At 36.4% G+C, this 24,579-nt stretch overlaps 1 protein-coding gene across 2 annotated transcripts in view; it reads right to left on the reverse strand.

Moving 5' to 3' along the window:
* LOC150105462 (kinesin heavy chain-like) overlaps window positions 1–24,579 on the reverse strand; it is a 415,076-nt gene that overhangs the window by 331,180 nt on the left and 59,317 nt on the right. For both annotated transcript variants that reach the window (XM_090394832.1, XM_090394831.1), the window contains exons 6-7: window positions 22,879–22,934; window positions 3,729–3,816 (exon numbers count right to left, since the gene is read on the reverse strand). In XM_090394832.1, coding sequence (XP_090250958.1) covers window positions 3,729–3,816; window positions 22,879–22,934 — 144 coding nt within the window. The remainder of the gene's footprint in view (window positions 1–3,728; window positions 3,817–22,878; window positions 22,935–24,579) is intronic.

The raw sequence follows: 24,579 nt of genomic DNA on the forward strand, positions 1-24,579 counted from the left end.
GACAGTTGATCAAACCCAAGAGATCACATATACAAGAGTTCTGAGATAAATTAAAACAAAATGATGTTTTCACTAGTAGAATCAAGTTAAAAAGGAAAATATTAGTGAAGAACTTGCACTGTTGGCATTCAAGAATGTGTTGGCAGAGCCATTCCAAAGTGGTATGATCACTAACACAGAATTGAGAAGGAAAGTTTAGCAAAAACAGGTATTTGATGCCAAGATGGCAAAAAAAGAGCTACAATATGACCAATATATTGATGCTTGTATAGTGCCTTAAAAGACCAAAATGTTAGATTTGAGAATACAGGAGGACTAATAAGTAACAGATTTGGAAAAGAAAAAAAAACTGTTGTTCACCAGCTAGTAATAGGGTAACCTGAATCATGTGGTATTATCATACAGTACCATGCACCCCATAATTTAGCAGGAATTTGACAAGGATCACTTGAATGTTGATGCACACAATAAAAATGAGACTTGAGGTTGGTTTATGGTTTACTGGCACAAGAACAGCAAAGGTCATACTGAGCCTATGACTCGAGGTTATTCTTTTTCTTCTTTGGCAACAACTTTTCAACAGAAACTGTCATGTCAGGTAGATCAAATCTTTCCATTTCTTTCTATTCTCCTAAATTCTTCCTTCATGAACACTATACCAGTTCAGGTTTCTTTTTTCTAGATCTTCCCTTATCTAGTCTTTCCACCTTTTCTGTGGTTTTCCTCTTAGTCTCTTCTCCTCAAATTTCATTTTGTACATTCTTCTTAGTATTCTTTCTGAATTCATTCTTGTTAATATGCCCAAACTATTTCAAGTGAGTTCATAAGCATTATTTTGACAATACTGTCCTTAAAACTTTCAAATCTATTGCTTGTATTCTATTCATACTTCTTTTCATTAGTCTATGTCTGCTGCATAAATCAGAATGGGCAAAAAGTAACTTTTGTTAATCAAAAGCTTGCACTTCAGTGGGACCTCACTATCCCAAAGTAAACTACTCACACTTTAAAAACACAGTTTGGACCAGTTGATATCTCCTTGTCTAAACTTCCATTATTAGAAAGCATCTTCCCAGATATTTAAAGTTTTCACTCCTCTTCAAATCTTGTTCACTGAGTCTAACATAATTAACTTTTATATTTTCACTATGATTTAAAACTATATTCTCACTCTTCTTGATATTAATATGTAATCCGTAGTAATGTCACACTGTTCCATTTGTCCAGTTTCTTCTGTAGTTCTGAATATATCCAAATCATTATTGCAAAGACAGCTGTTCTCCTTTCTTGTCATTAATCTTATCTATGAGAGTATTCATCATTATATCAGTGGTTCTTAACCTTTTGTTTTGCCTGGTAATGGAGATAAGACACTTCCTTGTCACAGACATTTTTAACTGTAAACCACTCCAAATTACCAAATTTAGTCTTCACACAGCTCTTAGAACATACATATTCTTCGGAATTAAATTTGATTTCTTAGGAATGAAAGAAAATCCAGAGACAAGTGAACTCTGTAGTTGTATGGAATGTTTCCACAGATCTATAACCAACTAGGCTGCTTGTCTCACAGATATCTATGAGAATAAACTGAAGATTTTATTAAGAAAAATAGGAGATAAGACAGCAACGTGAAAAGTAAATTATTAAAATGGGTTTTATAGAACTCATACAGAAGAAATTTTTTCAACACATGACAGGACAAAAGGAAATAAGGGGGGGGGGGGGGCAGTCATCCCTATATATTGTGTAAGAGTCTGGTTGGTAAAGGTGTATGGAGGACTAGAGTTTTTGCTTGATGAGTAGTGAATGGCACATGAAGCTCAGCTGTATAATTACTGCATTCCAGTGGGATCTGACTGGATATAATGCAGTCGGGAAGCAGCAGTAGTACAACCAACATAAGTCTCGGATATTGAACAATCAGTATAGATGGATAAGAAATCAGGATGTTCTGCTCCCTGGTATGAGAAAGTATGAGACTTCCTTAGCTAACAGAGCAAGAGGCTACATGATGGAATGCAAACTTGCCATAAAAGAATAACGGCTATTATGTTCAGTGCAGGTAACATCAAAACATTTATGGCAATAGCTTGTATAATCTCTTTCGCCTACATACAAAAAAAGTATGGCAGTCTAATGAGAGTAATACTAAACTTCACACCATAGAAGAAAATACTAGTTCACGTAAAATATGTTCAGGAAGAGACTTGATTTGAAGGACATTGTTAAGAGACAACTGTTTCCATTAAAGCAATAAAGCAGGTTTATTTGTTTTGACAAAAATCAAATGAATGATTTGCAGAATGCAAAAGTAGCTATCCATATACCCTGATGATGGACAGGATCCAGCCATCAGAGGACTGATAGAGAACGGAAAAGCTTGGGACCCATAATTAATCTTTGATCAAACAAGAGCACGATAAAACGCAAAGCTGATCAGCTCACTACTTTGTGGGTGACAGCATGTGAAGAATATTCAATGCTTCTTTACAATTTTCTCTTAGCTGATAAATGTAAGCAAGGAATGTAGCTTTCTGTCAAAAAAGTGGTCCTAAGAATTTAGCTTCTTTTTACTGAGAGTTTGTACCATCCTTAACTCTGGATCTGGCTGAGTCCATGATATAGTCTCATCTTAAAAGTGGTAACTGAAAGGAAACAATTCTTTAGAAGTTGCCAGCATATCTGATGCTGCCTTATTTTAGTTGGAAGGAATGTCTTCAAATGAAATACTTTTAAGAGCCCACTGCCAATTCATAGACCACTCAGCAACAAGCACACATGCAAAACAAAAACAAATGATTTAATTCTAAAAACCAGTTCAGAAAGAAAAGATGAATATTTAGTTCAGTGTATATAGGTTACCTACACTCTCTTTAAGCAGTACTTAGGCTTTTGATAAGGCTACATATACCATTGTGTTCATATACAGGATTCTATGGAAAAACGGAGAAGTCTTCAAAGAAGAAACACAATCTTCAAAGTTTGAGAAACATAAGAATGTGAGAGGAAATACATAAATGTGAGATACATAAATGTTGACATGGGATCTTACGGTATTGATGCAAGTGACATTTTGTAACTCATGGTATGTGAAGTAAAAACTCAGCTGAATAAATGTGTGGTTAAAAAGCATATGAGGTCCAACCTCCACTGATGCCATGTGGAGTGAGTTACTATTATGTTGGTTTATTTTAACGATATTGATTACAACACAGAATGACAAGAAAAAAATTAATATATATAAACTTATTACCTGATATTTTGCTAGTATTATAACCAGCATCTTCAGAGCACAAGAACAGTTTGTCACAGTGCACAAAACAACTATTTGGTACAACAGTGGGACTAGTTTAAAAAAAACTAACAGAAAACCCAAGGAACTAAAGTCCTAATTAGTTCCTTGCGTTGACTGTTACAATTTTTTACAATTCCAAAATGAGTTCTTGAACTCTCTGAAAGAATGAAAATAATGTTTTATTTTTAGATGGGTCAAAAGAATAATAATTGATTCCTGTTTTTTTTTTTAAATCCTATATAGCACATTCTGAAAGATTATCAGAATAAGTAGCACAATAGTGGTACATAAGACAGAGACTCAAGTAACAGATGCATACATATTGAAGTCCACTTTTATTAAATTAGCTTTTTTAATTAATTTATATATGTTAACTTTATTTTATTCTATAGCTGTAACTTAAATATAAAAGTCCAAATATATTACTTACTTGTGACAGCTATGTGCCTATTTGCTTTTCCTTCATCTATAACTTCCATTACTTCTTCAGGACTTGTTACAAAACGTTCTGTAGCACCCTAGTTTATTAAAAGGCACAATTAACTTATTGCAACATGTTACAGCAGTGACTATAATGAAACCTTTTCTCCTTATCAAATTAATGTATATATGAAGTATATGCAAAGAAAAATTTAAGTGCATCTTCCAGAACATATCAGCTTTAGGTCAGTCTGAATAACCTACAGAAAAAGATCACCATGACATCTTTTTCTGGAAGTAAAAAAAAAAAAATAAAAATAAAAATAAAAAAAATACAGGCATTATAAAAATCAAAAGTTCAATCCATGTCAATAATCAGCAGCTTTCCTTCAACCATAAACTGCTAAAAGGGAATGCCATGGTTCACGGACAATTCATCGCAGAGAAAATTCATTGTGGAAAAAAATTCACTGCAAATATTATTTGCTAGAAAATTGAAATGATATTGCATTGATACTGATATATGAAAAGTAAATGCAGTGCAAGATAAATTTCACCAAATATAGTTTTTATATACAAGAGGATTTTTTTTTTTTTTTTTTTTTTTTTTTTCTGGCAGAGTAAATTAAGTTAAGGGGATAATAAATCCCTCATTATTTTAAAGCCGGATACGAAACTTGGAGATCAAAATCTAAGAGTTTCATGCCGAAGGACTATCGGCGAGTCCAAGCGTAAAAGCTTCAAGTTAGTCCAGGTCTTTCCAATCAAAGAATAAATGTTACGATATCCTATATGGCTTGAAAAAGCATTTAGTTTCTACAGTAAGGTTTCTAGATTATCTAACCTGCAGTTCACCAATGATTACTAATATACTATGGTTTACAAACCCTTAGGTGTAAATATGAATCTCAAACTCTTGAGATTCATGAACACACACAATAGAACTGTGTGTTGAGGCTTAAGTGCTGAGAGATTGGAGGTTTAATATAATATTTACAGCACTAGGAAAGGATTAAATGCTAATTTTAATGCTTCCAATATTTCGTCTCAGTCACTGAGACATCTTCAGGGATTACAAGTAACTCTTGTAACACACACACACACACACTCAAATACAACACAATACTACGTGAAACACGTGGTCGATTTAAAGTTTTGGGAAATTTTATGCAACTGCATTTATTTCAATTCAGTTGATGTCTGAGTGCCACCACAGATTCCACAAAAGTCTCTCTTTTTTGAATTTACTATGGTGGAGCACGGTGGTTTTTCTCCAGGAGATCCTATGGGTTGTATCCAAAACAAGGTCTGCAAGGCCAGATTGGCCAGAGTCCTGATTGCAGATGTATGATTTGTGTTTATTAAATGGATAGTTGCTGATCTGCCTGTCTGTCTGAAGTAAGCTAGCTTGCAGGAACAGGGTGCTATATACTGCAGGCACAGAGAGGAGGGAGCTGATCTTTGATAGAACAGAAAAGTGTAACAAGTTTATGGTGGGCTTAAAAGTGTACTTTAAAAATAATAACGTACAGGTAATCCTCGTATAATGCGGATGTTAGGTTCCATGGAAATGGCGCATTATACAAATCGCGAGAGACTCAGATCACATAGAAAAAGTAGGGTTATGTTCCAAAATCTTATTTTTTTTTAATTATATAAACAACAATGCTATATCCAACACAAATATCTTTTTATTTAATTCAGGTAATTCATGCAAGTATGAAAATATATATACATAGTATAATTTTATACTATGTATTTGTATAATACATTGTACGAGGATTTGAGGATCAGTTAATAAACATTGGTTTTGTCATGTAATCACCTGATGCATTACTACAAAACGGTAGAGCAATTCTATCTTTAGAAACTTTGAATCCAGGAGCTGACTTTCATTTTTCGAAATACAGGTCTGCGTTTTTGCATTTTTTCCCCAATATATCCCGGATTCATCCGCATTGAACACCTGATCTCCATCATAAATGTTTATAAACTGTGAGCTTTTTCTTTAATAATATTTCCATCCAAAGAAATTTTCTTTCGAGTGCAATCTTCTATCCAAATCATTAGATTTCTCTATTTTTCCCATTAGAATATTGCGTACATGAGCAACGTGCTTACCATTGACCAGCAATAAACACTTTCTCGGATTTTATGTTCATTTTATTTGTACGAATTGATTCGTTTAAATTCAAAGTCCTTGCAACAGCTTCTGGTTTTTCTCCATTTTTCAACCGACCCAAGGTTTTAATTTTTTCTTCGAGAGAAATAAATTTTCTTTTCAATGTTGGTTTTTCCCTTTCATTGCAGTTTGTGGCCATTACTATAAAAATATTTTTTTACATAAAAAAAGCATTACATATTAATTATGTAACTCACCAGAAAATAAAGTGTTCAGGTTGAGATTAACACACACTTATGATTTTTAATGCGCTTTCCTGGCAGAAAATGAAGACAATTTTCAACAATAAACACTTTATACAGTTAATAATTGACGTACGTGCATGCTGAAGGGTATTTTCCCGTAATATAAATTCACTACTTATAACTACATGCGCAATACGGGAAGACACAAATTTAACAAAGATAAAATTTGATTTTTAAGTTGCACGGTGAAAAATATATGCAAAGATAAAGGGTTATCACAATGTGTAGATATTGTATTTTTATCGAAACCGTGTTGTATAAATACCATGTTGAACAAGGATAACTACAATTTGTAGACTGTGTTATATTGAAAACGGATTGTATAAATACTGCATTATACGAGAGTTACCTGTATTTGAGAATTAGAAAACAATAGAAATCCAATCAAACAACTCACCAACATTAATTGTTACCAAAAATAAGTTTCCCATCCACTTCACCAACATCTGTGCCCTAAATAGCAATATAAATTATGTGCGCTAGCACCTACAGTCATCACTTGAAGTACTATTCCTATCTCGACTTCGACAGCCACTGTCCACCTCAACTGCCCACATTCACAGCTCTTTCCACCACAAGGGCAGCACTTGTGCATTCATTGAACTGACATAACATGCCAAAGACTGCAAACCCTTGAATCCCTTTCTGTTTGATCTGCTATGGCTCAAATTTTCTCCACCAAATCAACCTGCCCTGTTTCTGGTTACTCTTGATTAAAGTATTAAAAACAAAGATATACTTTCTTGTCAAATATGACTGTAGGCTTCTTTTCATTGATTTTCAGCATAATGGGAGAGGCACTAGATGACTTGTTAGTGTCTAAATTAGTCAGTTGTTATTATATTTTTATGACTGACTGACATGTATATAAAATTAGAATATATATTACTCAGGATTTTTCGATGTCTTTCTGATGTATGACTAAGAAAAGCATGCATGAGCTGTGTTTGGTCAAGTGTGGAGTAGGGTACTTCTTCGCTTTGGTTATAAGTGCAGGAGTTGGTGGCAAAGGATGCCAGTAGGTCTTGTATTAAGATACCATCTGCAACATGCAACAGAGCTAGAAACATGGATAGGCAAGTTTTTCATGCGAGACTTGTTGAGAAACCAGCAGGCTTGACTGTCATTTGAACATGAAGTGGGGTTTCTGCATTTGGCACTTTCAAAATCAGATTAAGAATTCTTGATCTTAAGCATTTTCTGCTGCTTAATTCAAGATTTGTTCTCAAGCCACTTGTGATATGCCATTCTTTCTAGGCCTGCCTGAACCCATTTGATGGAGAACTATGGTTTGGATACTGGTATTTTTTTCAGTTGTTTGAACAGAAAGGTTAACCAAAAGAACAGTAATCTAGCTTTGATAGAAGTTACAGGTGTCATCTCATCACTTTTGTAATGCCAAATATGAGACAGACTGTGTTTGTTGATTAATTTTAATGGTATAGATGAGAACACAGACTAATAAGAAAATAACTATTTATTAACTCATTGCTGATATTTTGCTGGTATTCTATCCGGCATCACTCAGAACACAAAAAACAGTTTGTCACAGTATGCGAGACAACCATAATCTGATATAACAATGGGACTAGTTTGAACAACTGTAACGTACAACACAAAGCATGAAGTCCTAGTTAGGTGCTATCTATGTTGAGGAAACAAAAACAGAGAGAGAGAGAGAAAGCAGGTATTAATTTGGGAGAAAGGGGGGGGACACCCTAGCTTTTCCAAGTGTTCTATGTAGAAGTTGGCTGGGGGTTACCCCAGCCCTTTCTCCCTAATTAATACCTGCTTTCTCTCTCACTCTTTTTTTTTTTTTTGTTTCCTCAACAGACTAATAATTAATGAGTTAATAAATAACTATTTATTAACTCATTAATTATGGTATCAATACACCATGCTCAAACCAAAGCTTTGGCTATGCTATATTAATGATGTGCTTGTTATTTGACCACATGGCCTAGATACATTGGATACATTCTTAGCACATTTAAATAGATAACACCCAAAAATCCACTTCACAATGGAACTGGAAGCTAATGACCGTTTACTCTTCCTGGATACACTAATCGCACGTTTTTCAGATGGTTCCTTATCACTCTCAGTTTACGGAAAACCCACACTTACAGGGAGATATTTACACAAATAATCACACCATCAATCATCTCAACAACATGGTATCCTAAAAACACTAACACACAGAGCTAGAATGATTTTTTTCCAGTGACACTGCTCTCACTGCTAAACTCACTCACTTATGTCACACCTTCTTGGCCAATGGCTATAATCCACATAAGATACACTAAATGCTCTCCAGAAATCCCCTCCTCCCACTGTCTACCACAGAAGACTACAACAAAACTGTCACCATCCCATACATTAAAGACACATCTGAAAAGATATCTAGAGTGCTTAATAAACATCAACTACACACCGTATTTAAACCGTATGTGAAATTGGCAAATCTCATCCATTCACTCAAGGACACAGTCTCTCCTTTATCACATCCAGGAGTCTATGAAGTGCCCTGTTCATGCAATCGAGCTCACTATAGAAAGACAGGAAGGACTGTGGACATCTGCCTCAGTGAACATAAAAAAAATTCGGCACTATCGCTATGGCATGCCAGGGGTATCAAAAGCATGGTCTAGCGGACCATGCTTTAGATACCCCCTCCCCCTGTACACAGGATCAATTTAAAAAAAAAAAAGTACTGCACAGAAGCTTTTATAAGTCTAAAAGGTTGTTCCTGGAATCAACAGAAGCCTTGAAACATACTCCAAACCTCAACAAGTATAGCTGTATAAATTTGCCAAAGATTTGGGAGACAGTCACCTTAAGACCAAATTAATACTTTCTCTGTTTTTTTTTTTTTTTTTTTTTTTTTTTTTTTTTAACATAGATAGCACCTAACTAGGACTTTCGTCTTTGTGTGGTACATTACAATTGTTCAAACTAGTCCCATTGTTATACTGGATTGTAGCTGTCTCGCATACCACGACAAACTGTTTTTTGTGCTCTGATGGATAGAATATCGGCAATAAGTTAATAAATAGTTATTTTGTTATCAATCTGTATTCTCATCTACACTGTTAAAAACAAATAAAACTTCCCACACATTTGTGACATGTGTGTGAAGTTGTTTTGTAATACAGTCAACTTGAATGAGGGTATTATGGGAGTTAATAGGCGAGGAAAGTGACATTTGAAATTGCTAGTAAAATGGTATATTCAGGGTGTATATCAGGATGGTCGGCATTATCTAGTAATCTGGTCAGTAGATTCCTTTCAAAACCCAAACTGGCAACCTCACCAGCCAATGTACACCTCAACTGTCCAAACTACATGATATACAGTCTTTGTCCACAAGGGCAGCACGTGCATTCGTGAGAACCAACATACCATGCCAGAGACTGCAAATTCTTGAATCCCCACTATTTGATCTGCTTTGTCTCAAAATTTCTCTAAATACTCTCTCAATTGCTCTCCAAACTCCATCAACCACTCTGAGCTCTTCAACCTTCTCTTGCTAAAGCTTGATTTTCTGCAGTCTAAATATCACAATAGTGAGGTCATCCTTTTGGGGACTTCAATGTCCACAACTCATATCGACTCCCCTTCTCTCCAGTTTCACCAATCAAGCAGGCAGGGATGCTGGGGTGTTTGGCATCAGCAAGGACCTATCACAGATCATCAATATTCCAAACGGAATACGAGACAACACCCACCAATTTGTCAACACAACCTCTTCCTAACAAACTCCCCTTCCAGGTATACTCTTTTGCTGCAGAACAATATACACCCACCAGTTCACAGTCTCATGTTCTATCTCACTACAAGGGTGCCAACTGGGAGGACCTCCACGACTTCTGTTCATCCTTCCCATGGTCCAACTACTGCTTCAGTTCTTCTGATCCAAACACTTGCTCAGACTGAATAACAGAAATCATCCTCTCAGGAATGAAGGCTTTCATCCCCTATTCCAGTCTTAACTCTAAGCCACCATCTAAGCCTTGATTCTCAAACGAGAGTATATACAAATGCTGTAAAAGAAAAATCCTCTGCTTACTCAAGACCAAAACTCCAGCTGCCCACTCTGCAGGTCACAACAGTTGTAAAAGAATCATCACCAAGTCCAGGTCAGACTTTGAAAGGGCTAAATGCTGCAAACTTGCCTTCACCCAAAGGCAGTCACTCCTTCTGCCCACCCAGGTTTCCACTACTCTCACATCCAGATGGTACTGTACTGTAGTTATTTCACATTAAGACAAGGTCAACTTATTGGCATCACTCTTCTCTTCCAATTCCTGCATTGAATACCTAAGAAAGTTCCCTCCACTTTACCAGAAATGATCCCTTCAGTTCACCCATAGTTTTCCAACAAAAAGATATCTGAAGAATCTTCAATAACCTGGATACAAGTCATCTGGGATGGATGGTAACCCACCCATCTCAAAGAAACGTGATAGATGAAAAGTCAACCAACAAACTACCATCCAAATGCTCTCGGTTCTGTTCTCTCTAAAACTATGGAGAAGGTCATCAACAACCTACTCTGGAACCACTTAGTCATACCAACTAATCAGTGACCAGTGGGATGTATTCTGCCACTCGCAATCTACAGCTGATCTCCTTGCTTTCACCACCAATCTATGGACCCAGGCCATGGAGAAATTTGGAACTCATGTGGTTGCCCTCAACATCTCAATGGCATTTGATTGAGTTTGGCTTTCTCACTGGTCACTCACTACGTGTCATGGTGGACGGCTTACTCTCCTCAGATTTCCCCACCAATGCAGGAGTATCCCAGGGTTCTGTTCTTTCACACACTCTTCCTCTTGTAAATAAATGGCCTGCTCTCTGACTTCCAATCCTATCCATAGCTTTGCTAATGACAGTACACTCCATTCCTCCTTTTCATTTGACAACCCTGTTAGTGCTCAAGTATTAGAATCCTCAAGATCTACCACAACTAGTGACCTGAACTCAGATCTTCTAGCTATATCTCAGTTGGACAAGAACAAACGTAAACTTCAATGCCACCAAAACTCAGTCCTGTATGACCTTTTGCAAGAGAGCTTGCATTCCTCCCCCACCTTACTTTAAGTAATACTGAGATATCCAAACACGATTGGATTTCTCTTCTTGGACTGACCTGCATTTACAATCTTTCCTGGCACAACCACATTTCAACTATAGCTTCTGCAGCTGCCAAAAAAATTTTGTGCACTTTTTCGCACAAGACACTACTTCACACTTGCTAACTCTATACAAAGCCAAAATCTGTCCAGCTGTGAAATATTGCTCCTATATTTGGGATGGTGCACCAAAACCTCTCTAAAATTGCTCATTTCTATCTAGAAGAGGGCAATCAGGTTAATGATCCCTCTCTCTCTCAGACATTCAGTTCCTGCTTTATGCCTCTTCTACGGATACTTTCATGGGTAGTGTTCTATTGAATTGGTCACTATTATTCTTCCACTCTCCTCCAAAATCGTTAAAAACAAGAGCTACTGCTAACCAACACCCTTTTACAGTCCATCTTGAAACCCACCGAACCAACTCCACTGCCTCCTCTTTCATTCCATCTACTTCTGTCAACAGTCTCCTCCACTCTGACTTCCCCTAAGATTACAACCTCAGGTGTTCAAGCAAAAGGTGAACTCTTGACCAACCTCCTGACAGTGAGGTTAGTCAGGAGTTTTTAAACGCTGGAAAGTACAACATTTGGACAGCCTAGACTATGCTTGATGATATTTTCTCACATAAAACTGATGCATTTAGGGAAAAAACTAAGCAATTCACAATTAGTGTCTCGATGCCTACCATTGAAATCCCAATGACTTCACAACCTTATCGATCCAGGACACCATGGAAGCAGAGAATAAAATATATGCCATCTATGTCTCTTCACACCTTTGAAATATTAAAAAATGTAAACTCAAAAAATCTTGAAAAAAAAAATTCTTCCACATTCACTTTACCAACATTTGCAGTATAATGCATGAACTTACGTGATGTACACCATCACTTGTAAACATCAATCCAGATCACCTGTTTTTGGCCAAAATCGAAATCTCTGCCACAACAATCAATGATCATCTTAAGTGTCCAAACTACATCCTGCATAATTCTTTCTGCAACAAGGGTGGTACCTTTGTTTTGTGTAATTAGATATTCCTTGCTAAAAGATGCCTAATCTTAAATCTCCTTTGATCTTCTGTAACTAAAGATTTTCTTGCTTCATTATGCATCATTCATCTGCTGTCACCGTTCCTCCAATTCTAAAAATCTCTGACTTCTTATCCTTGAAACTTGATTTCATACAATCCAAAACCCTTAAGAGTAATTTATATGATGTCATTTTCCTTGTTGACTTTAATGCCCACAACTCTAATTGGCTTCCTTACTTCAATTCTGTTGACTAAGCTGAAAGGGAAGTGGAGGTAGTTGCTGTGTGGTAGGCATATCCCCTCACCTCAAGGGATATGCTAAAGGTCTTTAAAGGTGGTCCAAAGCTTTTTTTTAAATTGCGATTACTTTTTTTTTTTTTTACTTTTATATTTTTTGCCATATTGTCACAGATAAGAGTCAACCTATTCAATAATTAACTTTTAAAAATTTAAACGAAGTTTTAAACAAAATGTCTCTCTTGTCATGTATTCACTGACATCTATTAGGGACACATCTAGTTGAGAGCATGATTACATTTCACAAGCATCATTCAAACTACTTGCATTACAAGTTTAAATTCAAGTTTGATATACGTGGTCAGAACTCTCTGCTAAATTTCACTCATCTCAAAATTTTTTATTACTGAAAATTTAAATTTCATAATTTTTGTTAGTACTGTATATTGGTTTCAGATAATTAAAATGTATTTATCATTATTATTTTATGGGGTATCTCCATGGAGTCCGAAAACTCATCGTAGGAGACCGCAACTATCCACACAATCTATCATACCTCTCCTTGAACCCATTAACAGACAAAGCACTCACAACTAACTCTGGCCACCCATTCCACTCATTCACAACTCTCCAAGCAAAAAATCTAATCTCACACCCCTACTAACCATGCTTTTATTCAACTTCCAGGGATGACCACTTGTTCTGGCCCCTCCACAGACAAGTACTGAAAATTTCCCCTGCATCAATCCTATAAAATCCTTTAAACAATTTAAATGTTTCTATCATATCCCCTCTTTTTCTCCTGTCAACCAACTTCTAAATCCACACACCCTCAACCAATCCTCATAAGGAACATTCCACAGACCTCTCACCATCTTGGTCACTCACTCTGAATCTTCTCAACCACTTCTGCATCCCCAAGAAACCCAGGAGACCAGACTTGAGCACAGTAGTCCAGATGTGGATGTATCAAGGCCTTATAAGAGGAATAACAACTTCCTTATCTCTACTTGTTAATGTGTTCTTCAATAGCCAATGATAATAAATGCATCATTATAATTCATTTATTAAAAAATAACTATCTCTAATTATTTTGTGTTTGAATGAAATATAACTTCACCCAAACTGCATTTGCCTGAGAGGGAATAAATAATACTGGGGAAGCACTGCTGTAAACAATGACCAGATTGTTTACCAGCAAATTGTCTACCAACCAGAATTCATGACAATCCTTTCTGCTCACACACAACTCTGGATTCTTTAACTAGTTTACTTTCCAGGTACACTGACCATTCTGGATAACTCAGATCGTAATCTCATCCAAATTTCATCTCTAGTAGAATGCCATCCCCCTCAGCCATTCAGAACCTCATGTACTGTGGCACCATAACAATACCAAGTGGAAAGATATCCAAGATTTTTATTTCTTTTCAAGGTTAGATAACTGTTTCCATACTCAAGATAATCATTGTGATCATGTTAAACAGGTAATCATGTTGGAATGAAGACCTTCATTTCCTACATCCAAGCCATGGTTTTCCTAGTTTTCAAGTGTGCCTGGAGAGTCCGAAAAAAAGTAAACACTGTAAACAGCTTGAAACAAAAAGTACAGCCTCATTCTCAGCCTAAACTGATTTTTTTCTTTAGCCAGAAACTCATGGACAGCTATTGCATCATGTGTAGGGCCATTGTCATGATTACATTACATTTTATTATTACATTAGCCAGGCACTATCAGCACGGGGGAACTTTTGGCCTCAAGCACCACATGTCACCACTAGGCACGGTCCTCTGCGACTGTCCGCCACGTTCTGGTCTACAGTCTGACAGCCTGCAGGTCTTCCTTCTCCTGATCTGCCCATCTCTATCTTGGTCTCCCTGGCAGCCTCCCTGATCGGGGTCGGGCCTCCCACGCTTGTCTCACAGTCCTTTCGGGGCCCATATGGTACAGGTGCCCCAGCCACTGAAGACGCCAGGCTCGCAGCTCCATCAAGATGTCTGCCGAGTTGTATAAAGCGTGTATGACAGCATTGGACCGCCTCCTCCAGACTCCGTCTGCCATGACCCCTCCATAGATACATCGTAGCATCTTGTTCTCGAATACTCTCAGGAGATCGGCTTGTCTTGCCGTGAGAGTCCACACTTCAGCACTGTAGAGGAGAACAGGCCTGATCAAAGTCTAGTATAGTCCCACCTTTGTAGTCCAAGACAGCAAGCACGAGGCGAAAAGGGGACACACCTGATAATAGGCCATATTCGCAGCATTTACCTGACTCTGGACATCAGCCTCAACTTTGCTGTCTTCAGTCATGAAAGAACCCAAGTACCTAAATACCTTCACCCTCTCAAACTGTGCAGCTCCCTCTGGATCTTGAGCAGCATGGCGACTCATAAAAAGGTATTTTGTCTTCTCGGCATTTATTTTCAGCCAACTTCTTCTGCAGCTTCTTCAATAGCAGTAACCAATGCCACCGCATCGTCCCATCGATGCGCCATAACGTTCAGGTCGTCAGCATAGCCAAGAATCCTAACTTGGATCCCCATGTCGACTCCACCAGCCACTTGCTGTGCGTTTCTAATTACTTTTTCCAACACTAGATTGAAGAGAATCGGAGAAAGCCCATCACCCTGCTTCACACCGGTCTGTACTTGAAACAGGTCCGAAAGGTCACCTTCTGCTTTCACTCTTGCTCTTGAACCAGCTACGTACACCTGCGCCATTTTTCAGAGTTTTCGAGGAATTCCCAGCTCTTCTAACACCTGCCATATTTTTGGGCGTATCATTGAGTCATGGGCTTTAGAAAAGTTTATGAAAATATTATGAACTTCCCGGTTATATTCCCAGCACTTTTCAAAAACTTGGTGCAACGTGAACAGTTGGTTTATTGTAAAACGGTTCCTCCTGAAGCCCTTCTTGTAGTCACCAAGGCACTCTTCTGCATATGGTGTGAGGTGCATTAGCATGATGTTAGACAGCACCTTGTAGCCAGTTGACAGGCAGTAAGATGCCCCTATAGTTGCCGCATTGAGTCTTATCGCCTTTCTTATATACTGGGGTGATCAGTGACTCCTTCCACTCGTCCGGCAACCGTTCTTCTTGCCAGATCATCAAGATGAGCCGGTGCAGCTGCTCCAGCAGGACGTCCCCACCATTCTTCAGGAGCTCCGCCGGTATGCAGTCCACTCCTGGAGCCTTATTATTTTTCAGCTTGTGGATAGCACGAGTAAGCTCACTAAATGTCGGCTCTTCAATAAATGGTTCAGCAGTTTGATAAGGAGTATAATCCTCCGATATTGACGTTCCAGCATTGACATTCAGCAAGTTCACAAAATATCTACGCCACTGAGCAAGATCATCTTTTGAGTTTGTTAATAGATTTCCACTCTCTCATATGGTTGTCGCTTGTGTTTGGGCACCTCGCATGGCTTTGATCGTCCAGTACATCTCCCGTCCATTATTCGTCACCCTATTTCTCTCAATACTAGCCACTTTCTCATTAAGATACTTCCACTTTTCCCTGCACAGACATGTATTCACCACTCTTCTCACCCTCTCATATGCAGCTTTCTTCCTGCTATCCGCTAGGTAGTTCAATAGTGCTTCCCTTCGTTTCGCTACAGCTTCTTCAGACTGTCTATTAAACCATGCTTTTCTCCTCCTTTTTCTCTTTCCCACAGTTCTCGAGACAGCTAACACGACCGTATTTTTGATGGTGTCCCACATCCCATCCGGATCATCCTCTTCCTCCTGTAACTCCCCAAAATGATTCTGCAACTCTAACTGGAAAGCCCGCTTGCCTTCCACTATTTTCAACTTGTCCAGGTCCCATGCCGATCATATGGTAGGACATGAGGGCTTCTGAACTGCAATTCTATGCCTGAAATCGTAGGCTACCAGACAGTGATCGCTATCTCCATCTGCTCCTCTGAAACTTCTCACATCTGAGATGGAGATGTGATGTCGATACACTAGTACATGGTCTATTTGGTTAGCTGGTCTACCGTCCGGCAATCTCCAGGTCTGTTTGTGGACGTCTTTATGCGCAAGCATAGTGCTCTTTACAAAGCATCCCATAGCAGCGGCAAAACTCACAAGTCGGATCCCGTTATCATTGCACTCCTCATGTAGGCTCTCACTATCCATGAAAGGGCGCCACACACGCTCTCTCCCTAGCTTCGCATTGAAATCTCCCACCACTAGCTTGACGTCATAGGAGGACGGTAGATTATTACAAGTACGCTCAAGCACTTCGTAGAAACATCTTGAGCTTCCTCCGAGCTCTCTTCAGTAGGCGCATAACAGTTAACAATACACATTTTGAAAACGTCCCTTAACTCTAATAGTACACAGCCGATTGTTCACAGGTTTAAAATTTAAAATATTACACAAAAAATTATTACTAACTAAAAACGCAGTTCTGAGGACTCTTCATCCTCTGTCGTCACCACTATAGTATAGCGTGTATCCCTGATTGCAGGTCGAGCCTTGTTCCGGCCAACGCGCTCTTGTACAGCACAAAGTCTAATTTTATACTGTCGTAAGACATTCGTCACATTAAAAAGAGCTCCTTCTTTCATCAAACTACGTATATTCCAGGTCCCAAAATGATTAATAATCATATTCGCAAAGGCGTCCGAAATTCCGAGGCTTCTGTGGTGCTTATTTCGTAACCAATAGGGTTTTTACTGGAGGGGTGGTTGGCCCCTCACTAATCCTCCCCTTATATTAGGATTCCTTAACTAAATTGAGCAGCATAGTACTAGCGACAGAAATTCTATCATTGTCATGATAGATGATCCAATTGTTCAGCCTAAGTTCAGAAGTCTTCTTATGATCAACTTCACTTAACTTTGGCAGCACTTCTGAATAACAATGAGGAGGGGGGGGGGGGAGGGTTCACTGTTTGTTCTTGTTTAATGAATTCAAAGTATTAGAATTAAAAAAAACAAACACTTCCTTATATGCATCCCTCTTTAAACCTCTTATGCCACTCAAACATACACTCAATTTTTTCATTGCATTATCACCATAAGCTATTCTTAGCATATACAGTTTTCACTTGTGCTCTTGCCCAACTTTGCCTAAAAAGTAAATGTTAATGTGTTGTTCTAAATTCAGTTCATTTATTTTTCTTCTGCATGCAACAAACATACATGTGCAGTCTATCAGAGCTTGTCAACTACAAGCAGCTTGATTGTTTTGATACAACTCAAGGCAATAGCATAGACATGTCCAAAATACATCAAATTGTTCTGCCTGATTTGCCATTCACACAATAGTACAAAGCCATTTCAGGAATTTAATTGTCACATCTCTTATTTCTTCAGATTTAAGTGATCATATACTATTCTTTGTAATTACTAAGTCCATTAAGCATATCTTTAAATATTGAATATACTACAGTATATTCAATGGTTAAAGAACAATAAGAAAGTGATGGGATGTTTTTTGGTTTGCTCTCTGCATAGAACTATTCCATTATTTATTGTGTAATTTATTTAATAGGTTGCTATTATTACTGATTTAATATTTAATCAGTTACAAATTCAAAATATTATAGATGTTGAAACATATCATGGGAGATATTTAATTAATTAAAAAAAGAACTATGAACTGTAAATGACTAACTGGTGAACACAAAAGACTATAATGTGGCACTTATGCATCAAATATAATAGAGGACTTGCTCAGAATTTACTTCTCTTTGAACTATTTTACAAATGATCCATATAATTCATCAATAATTATTGTTCTGAACTAACAAACTTTTTCATCTGTAATATAGACAACTATAATGATCTGCTAAAGATAAGATAAATTTTACTCAATAGTTGCTTAAATGAAATATAAATTTCTTTCTGCTCTCCAAACTTCAGATCACTAAGCAACAATGACTGTAGAAGATCCATTTCTTTTTAATCAATATTTAAAATCAGTAAAATGATTACTTAACTTTTATTTAGTGTTTATTAGACTTTCGTCGTGTATACAGAAGAACCTATACTTATTCATTTATACCTATTAATAACTAAAATTAAAGAAGTTATAATATTCTTGAGATCACAAATCAATATTTTCAGAAAAAATAAAAATATCTTCTAATTTTACCAAAAACTATATACAGGGTAATTAACACAGTGCTCGCTTCAGAATGGAAATGAACTATGATCTCTTAACATTAAAATTTTTCATTCTAAAATAATTTCTTCATAAGCCTTAGGACAGTCATCCACCCACATGAAACCATGTTTGAAACATGCCTTGAAGTCAACCATAAGCTCACCTGAAATGCTATACTTTCTGTACCCTTTCATGTACAGAAATAATTTAAAAAGAGCATGTTTAAATTTTACTCTTTGGCACATTTGTTTTTCTTTATAAAAGAAAGAATTACACTATTTCATTCTTTCACAATTATGTAAACAGAAACTATCAACAATGTAGATGAAAATAAAAAGGCTCTGTGATTGGACCATTGCTGTTTAATTTGTACATAAATGGAGAAAATAATTTGAATCGAAATGTTCAGTTGTTTGCTAATGATGCAAAATTGAGTAGTGTAATCATGACAATGTAGACAATGTAGGATGATATGGAAAGTGCAACATTATGCATTTTGGGATGAAAACATTTACAAGCTGTGCCTCACATTACTGGAATTGTACTCCAGGAATGTGATTAATCTAAGGATATGAAGTTATTAGTGGATAGAGAGTTGAGGTTCAGAGGACATATTGCCAAGGTAGTTCACAGATTACTTGATTACTGAAGAACACACCAACATGCAGAAATGGGGAGGTTATCATTTCTCTTTATAAGGCCGCTTCTGGATTACTGGGTTTCTTGGGGATGAGAGAATCCAAAATAATGATCCATCTCCAAGAAAAAATGGAAAGGATCCAGAAGTGATGGAGAGGAACAAAAAAGACAAAGACAGAAAAGAGAGGATATAACAGAAACAATTAGGTTACTAAAAAGACTTTATAGGATTGCAGAGGAAATTTTTCAGCATTTGGCTTAGGGAGAGGAGCAAAACAAGGAGTGAGCCCTGGAAAATTAGTAAGAGTGTGGCAAGCAAGAATGTATGATGTAGATTTTTTTTTTTTTTTTTTTTTTTGCCTGGAGAATGAGTGGAAGGGATTGTTGTCTGTCAAGAGTACTCATGGAGAGGTAGGACATATATTGTGTAGTCTGCTAAAATGAGACAGTGGACTGATGGAGCTTTCTGTGCATTAACAGTAATAATAAGATCTCATGAAGTCATCATATGAACACTAATTTCTAATTAAAATGACTATATAATGATATCAAATGTTGAAAACTATTCTCCATCACACTACCAAGCTGTAAGTCAAATTAAATGCTAATTTCCCACAAGTTGTTTATGCTAGAAGCATTATTAATGCACCATTGTTAGTGGATTAATTCTTGGTTCTGATGACATTGATGTAGCTTCAGTAAATTTTAAGTATATTTTGCAATTAATAAATTATAATTTGAACACTATATAAGCAAATAGTTATTTGTGTTTCAATGTGATCACTGTTTTTTTTTAAATAATCAACCTGCATCATGTCAAATGTCATTAGAGTGAGTTCACTAAGTCCCAGCAAAAGCCCACAATATCAATACTATTTTTAAAAAAATTCACTACAGCAAACCTTCCACTAAACTATCCTTTGGTTCCTATGAGTTCATTATAATGAACCACTGTAACTGCTAACTAATGATGGTTGACTGTACTATCCATTGCACTATTGTTTAGAAAACTATCTGTAAAAAGAAATCTGTTAAAACATGTCAAGTGAATGCAAAATTTAAAAATAAGCAGAAAAGAAAATTTTGAAACTTTTTTTTTCAGAACATAAACGTTCTGAACAAAATATCTAGGTTCAAAGTGACACAGAAAATAAGATCACATTAACACTAATTCCCTCTCCCTTTTTATCACTGTTCAATAGCTAAATCTATTCTGCATTAGTAGCTAGTATGACATGTCTACTCTATTAATACATACCATTTTGCATACTATTACAGGCTAACACCTTAAGTATTAGCTGTTACTGTACATTTTCATCTTTAATTGTATATATATTAAGGATGCAAACATTTTCAATGTGAACTATGAGAAAGATTGCACTGTGCTGCCAAAGTTTAGAGGATGCACTTATATCTGCAGTGAGCAAGAGATTTAATTTATTTATTTATTCATATGGAGTTTCCTCCCTTTCCTCCCCCGTCCCTATTGGTGTGAGTTGAGTCCCCTCATGGGGCAGTTAAGTATTTATGACTGTAGATCCGTGTGTGTTCACGGGGCCGATTTGCCTGCTTGCAGGATGAAACCCCCCCCCCAGATAAACTGGGGAAAAAAATCCTGTTGTCCACGCCTAGGACCGGCTAACTTCGCTATGGCTGAGGAAGATCCTTAAGCTCCTCATGTCAGCTACAAGAATCAAACCCAGAGCATTCCTTCCCCAGGCATATGGTTGCAAAGTGCGAAGCCACTAGGCTAACAGCACGGACAAGAGATTTAATGAGTAGATATGTGTATAGTCAAGTAGCCACTGCATGTAGTAAAAAAAGAACGATCACTTAGCAGACTGCTTAGAAGCAGTGCAGTATCATTAGAGTACTGGAAAACAGAAATCACTGTGAAGATATTCATTGTAGCTAGTAACACTTCACTGTTTCTATACAAAACTAAGTCTACAAATCTGTTTGCTATGCATTTAGCAAAGCATTTCCCAAATTGTGCAAGAAGTACATGTCTGCAAGCATATGAAGCTGGTAAATGATACTGTTGTGTTATACAACCTGAACAGTCTAATGGCATGCAGAGTATGCACATCATGAGTGATATATTGAGGAAGATTGCAGTTAAGAGTGCTCCAAAAATGTTAATCTTATTTTCATTAAGAAACAGCGATATAGCTTTAAACTGTGTATGATTTAGTTTAGATTTTCTTAGGCTCAGTTCAGATTTAGATATTCAGTAAACATTTAGAATATACTGTATATAATACAATCAGCATCATTCACAAAAAAGTAATCTATATTTTTCCTATACTCTTATTTTTTTAAGATATTTTAAATTATGTGAATGCTTAATTATATGCACAATTGATTGTTTATTTCATTGTGTGTGTGTGTGTGTGTGTGTGTGTGTGGAATGCAGGCAATTGTGAATAGTTTACAGGAAAGAGGAGACTGGCAGTAGAATCTTCCAGTAATGTGCAATAATTAGACTAAAGAACAATAAATATTAAGATGAAAAGAAATTCCAACATGGGAGCAAATGACATGACATGGCTAGTGATTGTAATTTAAGAGATACTTGTACAATGAGATGGTTCTTGAATTAACAGAAAAAAATTAACACAAGTCAGTTAGCAGTTGTGTAAGAGAAACGTAATATGTAGATGTATGGAGTGATGAGTTTGATGGTCCAAAGGATTTATGCTTGCAATATGAATTTCACTTAAATGGTTTTGTATGAAGTGCTTAGAGAAATTGTTGTTCAGTGAAAGAGTGAATATGATTTTCAGCTTCTTTAAAGGAAGTTATATATCTAAAGTTAAGAAAATTAACTGCATCAGTTAAATGGATAAATAACACTTTAAAGTATGAGCTTCATAAAAAGAGAATATGTGTATCCAATATCATTTGAAGAGAGAGAGAGGAGATGAGACACTTCAGTACTATAAAGAGCAACCTAGTCTCCAGATGGCCATGTTGAAGAAGTGGAAATCAGATTCTGATAAAAGGCAAGAGTGAGCGAAAAAACAAAAGGAAATTAACATGAATTTTATTGCTGTGTAACAAGGAAATGATCATGAAAGAGTAAGCATAGTGAAAGCAGTGGTACTAAAGTCTCAGATATACAAGAAATTATTTATTACTTTATTATATATTATTTGTTAATATGAATTTCTAGCTCATGATATTTTTAATTGGTAAACCAATTGCTACAGTATTCCTGTTCTTTGATTTGCTTCTTTGTACACACTAATGATGTACTGTTATTTTCAGTATGAAATATCTGTACTTTCATTAAAGTTAATTACTGTGGTTATCGTGTAATTTGTTGTTTATAGTTATGGCATGGGTTCCTTTAAAGATTTTAGATAAGATAGCTCTATTACAATAGCAGGAGATGCCTCAAGTATTTCTTTTTTTTTTTTTTTTTACCTGCTGTTAAAATCAAGGAAACAATAATAGACATGTTGGAGAATATATGTGGTTTACCACTTTCACTGTTATCCAATACTAAAGCATCTATTAATGAACTGAATTAATAACTTAAATGGTGAAAAATAACTTACTTTAACAAAAGGAACTCTGTTCTTATCTTCATGTACAGATAAGTTTGTTTTGGTTACTGCAATAAAGTTGATATTATTACCAATAAATATAAAATAACTAAAGAAATAATTGAATAAATAAGTGTTAAGTATGTACAGAAAATTAACTGCTTATAAGGAGGGGAGAAGGGGAAAAAATGTATGTTCTGATGAGCTTGGTTTGGGGTTTAATTGGGTAAGGAAAGCTAAGGCCATGCTCTATCTAAACATGTCTCACAAGTATATAAGGTAGTAAATATAAATAAGAACATAAACAGTTATAAAAATTGCTACATTTATTGCTGTTTCCCTTTTTAGGAATAGGTAGAAGGACTGAAGTCTGCAAATCAGAAGGCCAAGTCTCTGTGTTCCATACATCCTGGAATAAATTTAGCAAGGTGTCTATGATGATGATGTCACCTCCTTCGCGTATCAGTTCCATTGTAACACCATCAATTTCCGGTGATTTTCCTATTTTTGAGGAGCTAACTGCTGCAATGACTTCTTCTTTTGATATCGGGTAATCTCCTTCCACCGAACATCCTGGCAAAATTCCATCCAAAATATTGTCAGTCAGTTGAAGGTCCTTTTGAAAAAGCTTGGTTGCATAACATTTCCATCTATCAACTATTTTCTGGTTATCTGTGATGGGAGTTCCATCTTCATTTTCTATGTTCCAATTAATTGCAGTAAAAGGTTTGGTTAACTTATTGATAATTTGAAAAGCACTTTTAGGATTATTTTTTTATTTAAGTCCTCTTCTATATTTTTGCGTTCATCTAGTATCCATAAGTTTCTAGCATGTATGATTTCTTTTTTAATAATCTTAGTAATATTTTTATACTGTTCTATATTATCACCGCTATTAATATGAGATTTCAAATTTCTTCTTTCGTCGCACAGGCCAAAATATTTTTGGTTATCCATGGTTTACTGACTTTCCTTTTGAATCCAAGAACTTCTTCAGCTGTCTCAGTTATCTTTTGTGAGAAGTATTTGGTTTTAGATTCATTATTATTATATTTTTTAAAGCTTGTGTCAAAAATTTGTTTTAATTTGTTTATATAGTGTATTTATTTGGAGATCTTTTAATTTTTCTATATTATATCTTTTACGGGTTGATTTTGTAGGTAATATTTTCCTCATTTTCATATTCACAGTTGTGATGACCATATTGTGGTCGCTGCCAATGTCGGCTCCAGGAAATGATCTGGTTCTTGTGAGGTTGATGGAGTTTTTAAATTTTGTGCTTACAAGGATAAAGTCGATTTCATTGTGTGTTTTACCATCAGGGGAAGTCCATGTCCGTCTTCTGGAAGGTTTATGGAGAAATAGAGTGTTAATAATGGTGAGTTCATTTTGTGAAGCAAAACTGATCAATTCAAAACCTCTTTCGTTTGTCTCCCCATAGCCATATGGTGCGACAAATGGGAGAAAATTCTTACCGATGTCTGTTCCAAATTTGGCATTCCAATCGCCCTGTAAAATCAAAAGGTCTTTTCGATTCGCTCTGGTGATTGCTGCATTAAGTTGACAATAAAACTCCTCTACTTCGGAGTTCTCGGGGCCTGTGGTTGGGGCATAGACCTGTATGATGGTGATATTGAGTGGTTTCCTCTTAGGTAGACTAGGGCAATTCTGCTATTGATAGGATTGAATTCCATGACAGAATTTCATGATTTG

This window comes from Typopeltis vanoorti, chromosome 6, assembly GCF_054136105.1.
Source record: "Typopeltis vanoorti isolate ZY-2024b chromosome 6, IOZ_Tvanoo_1.0, whole genome shotgun sequence".
Taxonomy (NCBI): Eukaryota; Metazoa; Arthropoda; class Arachnida; order Uropygi; family Thelyphonidae; genus Typopeltis; species Typopeltis vanoorti.